Here is a 13,194-nt window from a genome sequence, read left to right as displayed (position 1 = left end):
AGTAGCCTATAGAAGTGGGAAAACATGGCTTTTTTATAACATTAAAATTAAGTAGGGTAAGTATTTCATTAAATAAATATTCCATGTGAAGCATCTGTAAATAGTACCTTGCGCTTTCGTGTGCTTTTTCTTTTCTGTTCTTGGTTTATACCACTTATAATTTTTGTTCTTCCATTGATTTTTTCCTTCACAAATTATTCAAGAGAAGAGTGCAATCAACAAAAAGTTTTAGAGTGAAAAAAAATACATGAATTAGAATTGTACCAGTTTTGTGATATGGTCTTCACACTCATCTAATTCATTGTTTACTTCCATATCCTTTTCTTGATAGCATTGGATAAACTCTTCATCTTGCATGTAGTTTCTATATGCCTGCGCATTAAGCAATTGAATTTGGATATCTCACACACACATACACACATGCACACAAAACTAGCTAAATTTACCTCAATTATTTCAATTGATATCTTTGTGTGTGTGTGTGTGTGTGTGTGTGTGTGCGCGCGCGCACGCTTGTGTGTGTGTGTGTGTGTGTGTGTGTGTGTGAGAGAGAGAGAGAGAGAGAGAGAGAGAGAGAGAGAGGAGTAAACCACACATGCCTCATAAGCATCACTTTGTAAATCATGATTTTCCCATGGCATCTTAGGAATGTATGCTTCCGTCTCTCTCTAAACACATAATAACAAATTTTATCATGATAGGTCATACATTATTGCTATTTTGAGATAGAAGTGCTTACATGAGTAGCTTGTGGTTGCTCCTCTTCTTCTTCAATAGATATACAAGTGGTTTCTTGTGCACAAGCATCCTTTAGCTATTCAATAACAACAAAATCATTACTTTCTTCATCATTAGTTTTCATATAAATTTCCAATACCTTAGAGGATTACTCACAAGTTTTGTGAGTGAACCATATTCTCCTAGCTCACTTTCTCCTCCATCATTCTCATGAAATTCTTGGTTATCATCATCATCATCTTTTTCTTTTTCTATCTAATCTCATGAAAACATTTCGATTATACTTTGACATAATAGAAGTTCATTACTTAGAGAAAATCCTACAAAATGACACATACCATTGGAGTGCTAGAAGATAATTCGTTGTTTGGTTTCTTTTTTCTCCATTTTCGTTTTGCCGCAAGAGACTTGATGGCCCATGTATAAACGTCCTCTTCTTTCCAATGATAATTTTGTCTAGCTACTATTACAGGCTTAAGCTCACCTTTATTTTTTCTTATTACATCCAACACGGTATTCTTTCTCTCCATATTATTTCTAAGGTCTCCAAATGGCTTGTGTTTGGCAAACCATCCTCTAACAAACCCATAGTTTGAATAAAGAACTCTATGTTGGTTATTACCCTCTTTTAAGAGGAAATCTTTACCATAGAGTTTATTAGGTTCTCTAAGCTTAGGAGGTGGAGGCCTAAACACCTGCTCATATATGATTGGGTCATATTTCTCGTTGCTAGTAGTGTCAACACCTATAGAGATGCTAGATGGAGAAGAAACAACTCTCTTATTTCCAAGATGACTGGCCCTCCAAAAATCTAAAAATTTGAGGGCCTCTTCAGTAGAGAAAGATAGTAGTTGCTCCACAAAGGACTGTGGATAACTCATATATGAAAAGACAAAGCATTGAACACGCACATGAGCAGCAAGACATTTAAGTAACAAAGTTTATCTCAAAAATTATACACACACTTGTCATTACTTTATAAGTAATGTTTTAGAAAGACATGTAAAGAAAACTGTGACAATGAATACAACAATTGTCATGTATAAAATAATATGAATTTTAAACTACTTCTACAAGTATACTAGCCATGCTTGCATACTAACAATAAGTACAATAATATCCATCCATAAAGCAGGTCTCCCAAAAGTTCTAGCATACTCTATGATGAGGTTCTAAGAAAGATATGCAAAGAACATCGTAACAATGAAGTTAGCAATTGTCATCCATAAAGCAATAGTCATTCTAAACTACTTCCATAGGTATACTACTTGCATAACAATGAATACAAAAATTGTCACCCATGAAATTATAGTCATTCTAAACTACTTCCACAAGTATACTAGCATTCTAAACTACTTCCACAAATGTACTAGCCATGCTTGCATACCATATGAGTGAAGTTATACAAAAGATATGTAAAGAACACCATAACAATGAATACAACAATTTTCATCCATGAAGCAATAGTCTTTCTAAAATATTTCCACAAGATTACTAGCAGTGATTGAATAAAAGGGGCTACCACAATTATATGTCTATGGAGAATGCCAAACAATAGGTATCCATCTAGCTGTCTGTCCAGGCTTTATAACCTTTTTTTGTTTTGTGACTGTCCAATCTTTAATTTGAATGGAACATGTATCCCAACTTCTCCATTGATGCTCCTCTCTGCAAACTTTATAAGTGTTTTGTTGGTATGCATCTTGCTCCAATAAAGCAAGCTTTGCCCTTTTCCTTTCGTAATCAGTCTCTCTAACAACAGCATGTTGAATCTGTATTGCATACTCGCTATTCAAGCACACTTGAACTATATCATGGACCTCCACCCATAATGGAACATTTCCACAACCTCCATCCATTAACAAGCTATCACGCTGCCTCAAATCCTTCACCTCATAAGCAATGAGCCTCTGCCTCCTTGGTATTGGCAATGGAATAAATTTGTGAAGTATAGAGTAGATGGGCCGAACACAATCCCATGTGAAAGTCAAAGGGGCCTTCTCAAGCACACTCATTTGAGTAACTGGATCCATTAACAATTGTTCTGAGTCCCCATTTCCCACAATGCATTGCTTGTAATACCATCCACCAAAGAAAAGCATACACTTTCCATCAAGCTGTGTTGAGAACAAGGATGTTATACAAGCCTTCCAGTGACCTCTGTGTTCCACCGTTGCATCATTGGTATCCACCTTCACTATGACATTGGCACCCACATTAAATATATCCCCTTTAAAGAGGACCTTTTGGTATGTCTTTACTTCCAAACATTGGAAGCACTGCTCTGGAATGTTCCAAAACTTCTTTAGATAAGTTTTCTCTTCACTAGTAGGATCTCTATAAGTGCATCTCTTCTTTGATATTGCAATCCCCTTGAGAAGAACATTTCTAGTGCATGGTGAATTTCTTCCATATTTTAATAGATCACTCCACATAGATTTAGCCTTTTCAATTGAAGACACAACCAATAGCCCATCCATATGTGAGGAAGAGCAATCATGTGATGGAGCATCTGCTAATAGCGAGCTGCTTTGAGAAAGAATCAATGCACAATGTAGGTCCTTCAAAAACCTTTCAGAAGGTAAGAGATTGTCACTATCACCACGGATAGCCTGAAAAGCTCTTGTGAAGAACCTTCTCAAATAGAACTTTGCAAATGAAGCTTCATCCTCCATGTTATTTGTTTTGATGGAGCTGTATGTCTTTACAAGACGCTCAAATATGTAACACCAAAAGCGGTCATGCAACCCATGGCGCAAGACATCATCAAGCATCTCACCATTACCTATAAACAAGTTATCAAGAGATTATTCTCCTGAACAAATATATCAAACTTATTGTTAACTAATCAAGATATACATACCAGCTAAATGTTCTAGAGGTGATGAGTTCACACCAAATATTTCTTCATTTCGAACTCTCCATGATTGTAGCAATGTCTTCACAACTTCTATGTCTTTCACAGACCATCCATGATCTCTACTATGGTTGTAGAAGCTGTGTGCAATGTCAATCAGCAAAAATCCCAAAACATGCATTTCAGGAGGAATGCCACTAACAACTCTCAAAACATATGGTAGACACCATTGGATGAACTTTTGGTTCTCCTCTGCCTTGAAGCTTGCAAAGTAGATGCTTGGGGAGTTAGGCCAACGTCCATATCGAATGGAGGTAGGTGTTGCCTTTTTAACAACACACACAGCAAAATCGATTTCTTTCTTCAAAGGAGCCTCAACACTTTCAAATAAATGTGAGATATATTTCTTGAATGCATTCAATGATAAGATATGCATTGGGTCGTAGACTAAATCTAGAGAGAGATCAAATCCATATAGATCATATAATCTCCAGAGTATGGACTCTCCTGAAAGACCAGCTTCTTTCCATGATGCTTCCTTTTCTTTGTCTGTGCAACATCGTTTAGCCTCATCAAGAGCTTTTGTCATCTCCTCAATGGTCCTCTTTGAAGGTGGATATCTAGCTTGTCGGCGATTTTCATTATAGATGTATTGCCCCTCTTTTGATCCTATACCAAGTCGTACTAGAGTTGCTTGAGGTTTATCATGCGTGCAAAACTCTTGTCCTCCATTCTTGAAGAGGCCTATTTTGCACTGTGCCGGATGGTCGCCTGTAACCATCATGACCATAGCGCGTAGCGTACATAGCTTTGAAAGACCTTGTTGATTGGCACCAAAGATCTTCTCTATGGGATAGTCATACAACACCTCCACACCATTTAGATATAGGCTTTCCAGCTCATCTAGCAAAGGTTCCAAAAATGCCCCAAAAACTTCACCAAAAACCTTCATAATTTTCTTGCAACTTTGAGGGATAAACAAAACTGGCAAGATATCAATGGAAGACTTGATTCCTAGATTCAACACCATGACCTCTACTACCCCACAACTCTTTTGGGTTGTTTGTGATGTCTAAAATCCATCCCAATGTAGCAACAATGCTACATTTCGAGGATCACCCTATTCACATGGCAACCCAAAAAATAAGTTTGGTTTGAAATCATGAGATCTTTTTAAAAAAAAACAATGTGATGCTTCTATGTACCTTTTGTAGGCTCCTTTTACACACAATGTCCTCTTTACACTCGATGCAGACAAAGTTGTACTCTTCTCCCACAACATTTTGAAGAGCTTTATAACGTCTACGGGTAGGAAAAGTAGTGTAAGACTTCTTGCAAAGAGGATTAGAGCAGACAACCGGTAGCTCATAAGATGTTGATGGATCCCAAAAGTCCTTGACTTCTTGGAATTTTTGTCCATCCCAAAAATCAACAATGCTTCTTTGGTTGCTAATTGCATCTCCATTGAGCCATTTTTCTTTGTGCCTCCATAAACATAGTAGCTCGTGGCAATAAGTGCTACTCTTTGTCAATAACTTTAGTTGAGGCCCGATGGGAATGTAGTCAAAGGAAAGCATTGATTTCCTTGCTTTGGCACAAACTGGACACTTCTCGCATTATTCCAAGCAATCACGTTTAAGCCTCGATGATAATGATCCACCTTCACATGTGCACTTAAGAACCTCTCCTGTAAAGTTGTCCTCATTGCTTGGTTGAATAAGCTTGGGTGGATGCTTGGCTACATCACTACCTTTGCAGATGCGATAGCGCAAGGAAGAAACCATGCCAAGATCTTTAAGCATGGTTTGCAATTGATCCCAACAAGCCGGAATTTGAATCCCTCCAAGGTCACCTTCCCATGTAGGAGGAAGTTGAACTAATAGCCTAGCCATGCTTCTCTTGGAAGAATTTTTAATCACTCTAGCCCCCCCCAAGTCTCCAAATAGGATGCGAAGCATTCTATCTTGCACACCTATTGGTAGTTTATGTTCATCCCATAAATTTTGGAGCTCTAGTATCCTCTCAACTAGCTCCAAGTATAGAGGAGAAGATTGATTTTCTTCATTCTCACTAATAGACATTGGCTCATCAATGATGTCATTGCCATCACCATCAAACTCAGAGACTTGAGCCTGATGTTCATCATTCTCTTCCATGTTTCCTTATGAATCTAGTGGAGAAGATAATCCAAAACTATTTTTGAAGCTTTCAAAGTTATGTGCCAAAGCTTGATGGTGATAATAGGTTGATGCATGAACTTGTCTACCACCTGCACAATACATGTTACATGTGCACCATGTATTTCTTTGAGAATTGTTGGGCTTCTTGCCTTGTCCCATGGCTCGGGTAGGTGTTGCATTATGGGGTCCATCAATGTGTTCGGCTAGATGGTTAATTGCTCTACTATCACTCAGGTCATTGGCAAGATCTAGTCTTTGTTCTGAATCCATTTTTTGTTTTTTGCTAATGGAAGGATGGAGATTTCCTAGAACATCTTGTTGTTTGTGGTGATAAAAGGTACGCTTGGTTACAAGGCACCAGCCATTGTCAGAATGCTTGCAAAGATAATTGCAATCACACTTCCAAAATTGTGTTCTCTCCATAACTGTCAAAGAAAAATAACTAGCCATGTTTGTAATATTCATTAAGCTACGACACAACATGCTCTAAGAGAAATAAATTATGGCTTTCCAAGAGGTACTAGCCCATTCATCAAACACAAGTTCTCTCTCCATTACAAAGTTAAGCACTTCAATGCTATGAGAAATAAACAAACATGAAAATACATAAATTACTTTAACTTCACAAGAAGTAAATGATCTCATAAAATCATTCTTCTATGTAACTTATTTTGAATCTACCAAGGCTTTTCATAAGTACAAAGTCTTTTAGCCGGAATGAGACGGATTACCATACTCATTCTATAGTTCATCAATGACAAACGCATGTTTCCCCCTCCATAGTGGGTCACTTTGTAATATTTGATAAGGCCTAACTTTTCTTTTGCCAACACTAAGTTTAAATTTCCATCCCAATCAACCAAATCGTCAAGAAAAATCTTTTGTATATTCCAAACTTTTTTCCCATTAGAAAATAAGTTATATCTTATTTCTGGCCATATATAACACTTTTATCTCCGAGCGTTGCAAAAGATCTTGGCAATATTGTGATGCTAGATCTTCTCGTAGCTCATGAGAAAATGTTCGTAAAAAGAAAGCTCGTTCTCCATCATTTTGAAGCCCAGTGGACAAGTGATTTTGAAGAGACATTTTGAACTAGAAACCAAAGAACAATGAAACGAATAGTACGGATTTAGAATATTAGCATCTTTATAGTCAAAACATTAGCATCTTTAACACAAAGCTATTAGCATCTTTAACAGATTTGATATGTCCCGATATGTCTCTCACACACACACATGACTCTCTATCTCTCTCTCTCTCTCTCTCTCTCTCTCAAAATGGTGTGCTTATTGCCCCTTCATGCAAAATGGTGTGCTTATTACAAGCAACCCACTCACCGTCCTAATAAATTAACAAACACTTGGGCTATGTCTTCTACGGTTCTTTTCAATCTAGAGCAAATTCCCATAAGTCTTCCCCCCGCCCATTTAGATAGTGGATGGTTTATATGTGGTCTATGTCTTACAATTAACAAACATATGGTCTATGTCTTCCATGGTTCTTTTGCATCCATAGCAAATACCTATGTCTACCAACAATTGGGCTCTAGCATGTCCTATCATTTTAAAGGCCAACGCCCCCCCCCCCCCCGGGGTCATGGGGGTGGTGTATGTCTTCCTTAGTTGTCGATTATCTCGATCATAGTCCAAAGCCCAAGGGGAAGGGTATGGGCTATGGCCATTATCGTAACCTTTATGTGAGGTCCCACTTGGAGCATGTATGCATGTATACCTATTTTGAGTCATGTATGCCAAAGTGTAGGCCCTCATGTTATGTGCTAGAGTCAAAAGAATATCCCTAGTTCGTTTATGGGGACCAAAGTTTCTCTCTCTCTCTCTCTCTCTCTCACACACACACACACACACACACACACACACATCAAAGTTTCTCTCTCTCTCTCTCTCTCCCTCCATAATGAGTCCATGACTACAAGATGCGTAAGTTCTCTCTCTTCGTGATTAAAAAAAGCCGTTTAGTGTAATCCCACTTACAAATTTTGAGATTTACCTCTACATTGTAAATTGCCAACCCTAAACCGGCTGACATTGCCATTGCCGAGCATCTTAACACAAAGCCAAGTAGTGTTCGAAAACATTATTTTTCCAAACATACACAATTCCTTTCCTTGAATTTGCCAAGAGGAAATTCAAACAAAAAACGGCACGATATTAAGCTAAGACGCATTTTTACCAAACACTGAGAGCTTTCAAAGAATGCTTAAAAGAAGTTTTATTTTTTATTTTTTTGGGGCGGAGGGACAAGGCTCAAATTAAGACACATTTTAATTTGCCGGAATGAGGAACTCTGGTTTTTTCTTTTTTTGCACGAAGCATAGTTCATCAAAGTTATTGCTCAGATTTTGGGTTTGGGGAGGGGGGGGGGGGTGTGTTTGGGTTTAAAAGAATTACAGAATTATTAAAAGAAAGTTACCTGCTCAGTAGGCGCAATCGGGTAGCAAATTCGTCGACGGCGGGCAGCAGATGACGCGCGCAACAACAATGAACTGGCGTCTCGTGTAGCTTCGGGCAACTTCTGACGCGCGCAGCAGCAATTAACCTTCGGGCAGCATCTGACGCGCGCAGCAGCAGCTTCGGGCCGATATTGCACAACTGATTTCTCTCTCTCTCTCTCTCTCTCTCTCTCTCTCTTCGTGCCGAAATCGGAGACTGCCTGGAAGCAGCTCACGTAGCGCTCTCTTTCTTTTTGGGTGGCGGGAGGCTCAGATTGAATTTCTTGGCCTTTCCCGTTTCGCTCCAAGCCTTAGTTTCAAAATTCCCTAAAGAGGTTTTCGTCTCCCCCCATCTCTCTCTCTCTCTCTCTCTCTCTCTCTCTCTCTGACGATATGTCCGATATAAATAGACTGGCACTCGAATAATGGGATATAAATAGACTGGTTTGTGGGATACAAATAATGGCCGATATACTAGACTGGCACTCGAATCCTCTCGACAATTGGCAATGAAAGGGGATACATCATGATGGTATGCGCAACTGTCCTCGTGGTTTCAGAGACACGGGTTCAGTATGGAAAGATTACCCCCCTTCCAATACTCTCTTGAGGCTCCATCACTAGCAATTACACGAACGGAGATTAATAAAATCATCCGACAGGATCTTATACAGTTGGATACTAAGAGGACATGGGTAGACCCTACACAAGAATTGGGCACGAAGATGGCCGACTACAAAGAAAACTTCCTACAACTATCTGAAGATGGATTTGTGATTCACCCGAGTTACATGGATACCCACCTGTCTCATGGTTTGAGATGTGCTATTGGTCAGATTCGTACATCCTCACACCAGTTGGAAATCGAATTTGGCAGATTTAGGGGAATACCACCTGAAGCAGAATTTGCAAGTTATGCGGAATGGAGCCGGAGACAGAATTACACTATATATGCCACTGCACAGTATACTATGAGATACGTGGGCGTTTTTATTGCCTCTTTAAAGAAGGCTTTGGACCTCTAGATAGAATCATGCAATACCAAGATCAAAGATGCTTAGGCTTGTACCTACTGGCACTACATCGGCACAGGGATAATCTAATGAGAAGACAAAGAGCACTACAGCCTCAGAGGAAGATCACAGATTTCTTCGAATCGAGAGAAGCAGGAGTGGAAGGGGAAGCAAGAGGCCAACAGCCAACACAAAGGAGTACCCACATTCATACCAAAGGCACCCTAATTGATAGAGCGATTGAGCTTAGGAAATCGAGACGACCACGACCAAGATGCAGAAGCACACTTCACCGGAGGGGGAATTGTAAAGAAAGAGGATGCAAGAGAGCTACACAAGACAAGCACAAAGCACACAGAGATGGAAAGCTTCTTCTTCTTCTCACAGAAAAGAGAGTACAAAATGACTAAGTGCTAAAACTGAAAAGTAGCACATATGTACATGCGGTCACTAAGTGTGAACTCGCTAGAAGCATACTAGGCTGGCACTATAAGTGTAGTCCAGCTGTAGAATCACTGGCAGAGATCCTACGTGTCGGTCACCTAAATGCCAGAGAGTAAATGTGGTAAGCGGCCAAGACCCATAGTGGATGCCAGCTCAAGATGTAGAGCTCGACATCTCAACACTCCCCCTCGAGCTTTGCATGTCGCAGAGTCCAAGCATATTCCGGAAACGTCGAAGCTTCTCAGCTCCGTGGGCCTTGGTAAAGATATCCGCTATCTGCTCCTCTGTGCTGACGTAGACCAAGTCGATGTCGCCTACCAACACTCGCTCTCGAACGTAGTGGTAATGGACCTCTATGTGCTTGGTCCTGGCATGGAACACTGGGTTCCTAGCCAACTGCATGCTGCTGAGGTTGTCACAATGGATGACAATCTGTTGGTCCACCTACACTCCCAAGTCCTCAAGTAATGTGCGTAGCCAAGCTACCTCGCACGCTGCAACTGCTGCACCTCTGTACTCGGCCTCTGTGCTCGATAAAGCAACTGTAGGCTGCTTTTTGCTGCTCCAAGTAACAGCAGCACTCCCAAAAGAGAACATGAAGCCACTCGTAGATCTCCTATCAACAATGCTACCTGCCCAATCTGCATCTGTATACCCATACAATGCTAATGGCACATGTGCTGCATAGAACAATGCGTAGTCAAGAGTCCCTTGCACATACCAAAGTGTGCGTCGTACTCCATCCAAATGTGGCTTCCTTGGAAGCTGCATGAACTGACTCTCCAAGCCTACTGTGTAGCTCAAGTCTGGCCTCGTGATAGTCAAGTAGATTAGACTACCCACAATCTTCCTGTACATCTTGACATCCTCAACAACATCACCCTTCTCTGCACTCAGCTTTGCATTCACATCCAAGGGAATAGAAATTGGCTTACAATCATCCATACCATACTTTGACAACATGTCCAAAGCATATTGTCTCTGTGATAGCCATACACCCTCTGGAGTCCTGATCACCTCAATGCTAAGAAAGTAGCGCAACTCGCCCAAATCTTTCATTTCAAACTCCTGTTTAAGAAGACCCTCCACATGATCAATATCCATAGCATTGTAACCCACAATAATAAGGTCATCTACATATATGGTAATGACCACAATCCCCACATCACTCTCACGTACATAGAGTGAATGATCAGCATGAGCTCTCCTAAACCCAATACTGACAAGATACTTGGCAATCTTGTCGTTGTGAGGTCCCCACCCCGTCGTATCAAACAACGGATTTGATGGTAAACCTGGTGGCCACTAGATCTATAGCGGAAGCAAACAAAATGGTTCAGGGTTCAACTAGCGGACAATCTCTCATCACAAAGTGAGTCGAGTTCGAGCCTACTAGCAACGAGATCTAGCTCCACCTCGTAGGGGAAGCGTACTTAATTATCTAGCGATCCTAAGACCCACCTTCCAAGAGGAGAGAAACCCCGAGTGCCTTTTTCCCCATGTTTCAAAGGCACGTACTCTCGAGGATTCGCCGCTCTAGGGGCAATGAGTAATACTAATATCGAGTAAGCCCCACACTCACACTTCCTCGTGTGACCTAATTACTACCACAAAGGTTGTTCAACATAGATATTCCTTGTTTAATTCCGAATCACATGGTTCGTTAAAACAGCCCTTCAACCAGTATTGCAAACAACACCAAGACAGAATTCTAGTAAAACTTCTACTCAAACTTATTCATAAAAGTTCTAATGTTATGGAGGTACAACATCCCCCCTCCAGCGAGAGTTCACTCCTCCCGTTGTCGCCTAGCTGCCCATACAACTAGGTATGTCCACCGCATAGAAAGCACGTCATGGACACTCCCACCGCATAGAAAGCAAGACGTGGGTTCCCACCGCATAGAAAGCAAGTCGTGGGTATCCATCGCATAGAAAGCAAGTCGTGGATTCAAGAGCCCTAACGAGGAACTCTGCCCCCTGTGATCAGTGGGGGGGTCAGGACTGATTCAACATTGGAAATAAAATGAACATGTCGAGCTAAATTTTCCCTAGCAAACATTCTTTCCTCTTGCAAACAGCATACCCATCAATCATTTCTTTCCTACTTTATACTTAAATGTACTATGCATTCAATGCCGAGGTTTCTGTCGGATTTCTCCAACATGTTCGGGGATATGTTCATTCCTAACTAATCGTATGCAATGTTAATTAAACAACTTGAATAGAAATTGGGACCTACCTCTTCCATTTCTTCGTCAATAGCCCGTGAGATGGCCGGTATTTGCTCGTCCATGGGAGCCTTTCCTTTTCCGTTGACATTGCTTGTTCCCGCCTCGCGGTCGTGGGCTCCACCGAAGCGAGTTCTCTTAACTGGGGCCATTTTTCTCACTACTTAAATGATAGACTTAAAAAAAAAAAGAGCTAAGGTCCGAGAGTAACATGACAAACCAATCAGCAGATTAGATTTATTAAAGACTCCTCCTTATGCACGAGGTTAGATTTTTCCCTCAATTTTAAGGGTAATTCTGTATCCACCCTATGGGAAACGACTCTAAGGTTAATTACTTGGCTTAGATGATTAAGAAATTCAGAGTTTTTCTAATTGATTCACGAAAGATATGAAGTAAGCAAGCTCATTCATTTTCCTAGAGCAATATGAAGGTGCAGAGTGACCGCAGGCATGTGTGATGGAAAAACCTTCTTCTTATTGGACTAATGACGGATTAATTTTCAGCTTTAATCGCATCTAAATGTGGGAGAAGATTAAGTATAATTTAATTACAACTCTATTGAGTAGTGAAAGATTGAATTCTGAAAAATCTACACTATTACTAGCTGACAATTTATTGACTATACCGTCTAGAGAGAGAATCTTTCCTAATCATGCATTAATCCTTGATTAAGGATGATGAATGGCTGAATAAATTAACTAAATGAATGATAATTATGTAATGAAGTATAGCTATGAAAACTTAGAGAGCAGCTATAGAGAATTATAGCTAAAAGTAGGCATAGTAGACAAGAATTATGAGTGGGTAATGATGAGATTAAGAAGAGCAGTAATTAAACCATAATTACCGTGATTAGGGGCTGAGAATCCTCTTAAATTTCTGATGCAATGAATCCTCAAGATGGGAATTTCGGCAGCACCTCCCTCCTTGCTTCTCCTTCAAAAGTTGTGTGTGTGCCGACAGCACCTTCCCAGTGTGTAGTTGTGTGAGTATGCAATGTGTGGTGTGTGAGCATATATGTCTGTGTGTGTGTGTGTGTGTAGGCCTTTAAATAGGCTCCTACAGGCTGAAAATCGATTTGTGTTGCTAATTGCATCTGGATGAGCACTCAGTCCTTGCATGGCAAGTCCAGTTGCCTACCCACCAAGTGTCCAGTTGGCTCAGTAAACTGACTCTCACACTGAGTTGCAGGCTTGGCAGCTTCCCCAAGACTCCCACAAAGCAAGAGGGCACCCCCTAGTTGCTAAAGCAGGTGTGGAGTGGGCTGGGACCTGTTC

The 13,194-nt window shown here is 40.5% G+C and overlaps 3 protein-coding genes across 3 annotated transcripts; all 3 read right to left on the bottom strand.

The window, feature by feature from the left end:
• Positions 1-252: 252 nt before the first annotated feature.
• On the bottom strand, positions 253-1,619 carry LOC147464225 (uncharacterized). Its single transcript, XM_086508554.1, has 4 exons — positions 1,077-1,619; positions 895-993; positions 740-814; positions 253-372 (listed from the first exon to the last, which is right to left on the bottom strand). The coding sequence occupies exons 1-4, from the start codon at positions 1,617-1,619 to the stop codon at positions 253-255; spliced, it is 837 nt and encodes a 278-aa protein (XP_086364680.1).
• Positions 1,620-2,273: 654 nt separating this feature from the next.
• Positions 2,274-3,413, bottom strand: LOC147464224 (uncharacterized). Its single transcript, XM_086508546.1, has one exon. The coding sequence runs from the start codon at positions 3,411-3,413 to the stop codon at positions 2,274-2,276; it is 1,140 nt and encodes a 379-aa protein (XP_086364672.1).
• A 1,798-nt stretch (positions 3,414-5,211) lies between these two features.
• Positions 5,212-5,751, bottom strand: LOC147464223 (uncharacterized). The gene has a single exon (XM_086508536.1). It carries the CDS (start codon positions 5,749-5,751, stop codon positions 5,212-5,214), a length of 540 nt encoding a protein of 179 aa, XP_086364662.1.
• Between the last annotated feature and the right edge of the window lie 7,443 nt (positions 5,752-13,194).

Source organism: Adiantum capillus-veneris, chromosome 1 (assembly GCF_014529385.1).
Source record: "Adiantum capillus-veneris isolate H3 chromosome 1, ASM1452938v2, whole genome shotgun sequence".
NCBI lineage: Eukaryota > Viridiplantae > Streptophyta > Polypodiopsida > Polypodiales > Pteridaceae > Adiantum > Adiantum capillus-veneris.
The sequence above is the reverse complement of the archived record's forward strand: the minus strand, read 5'-3'. Positions and strand labels throughout refer to the sequence as shown.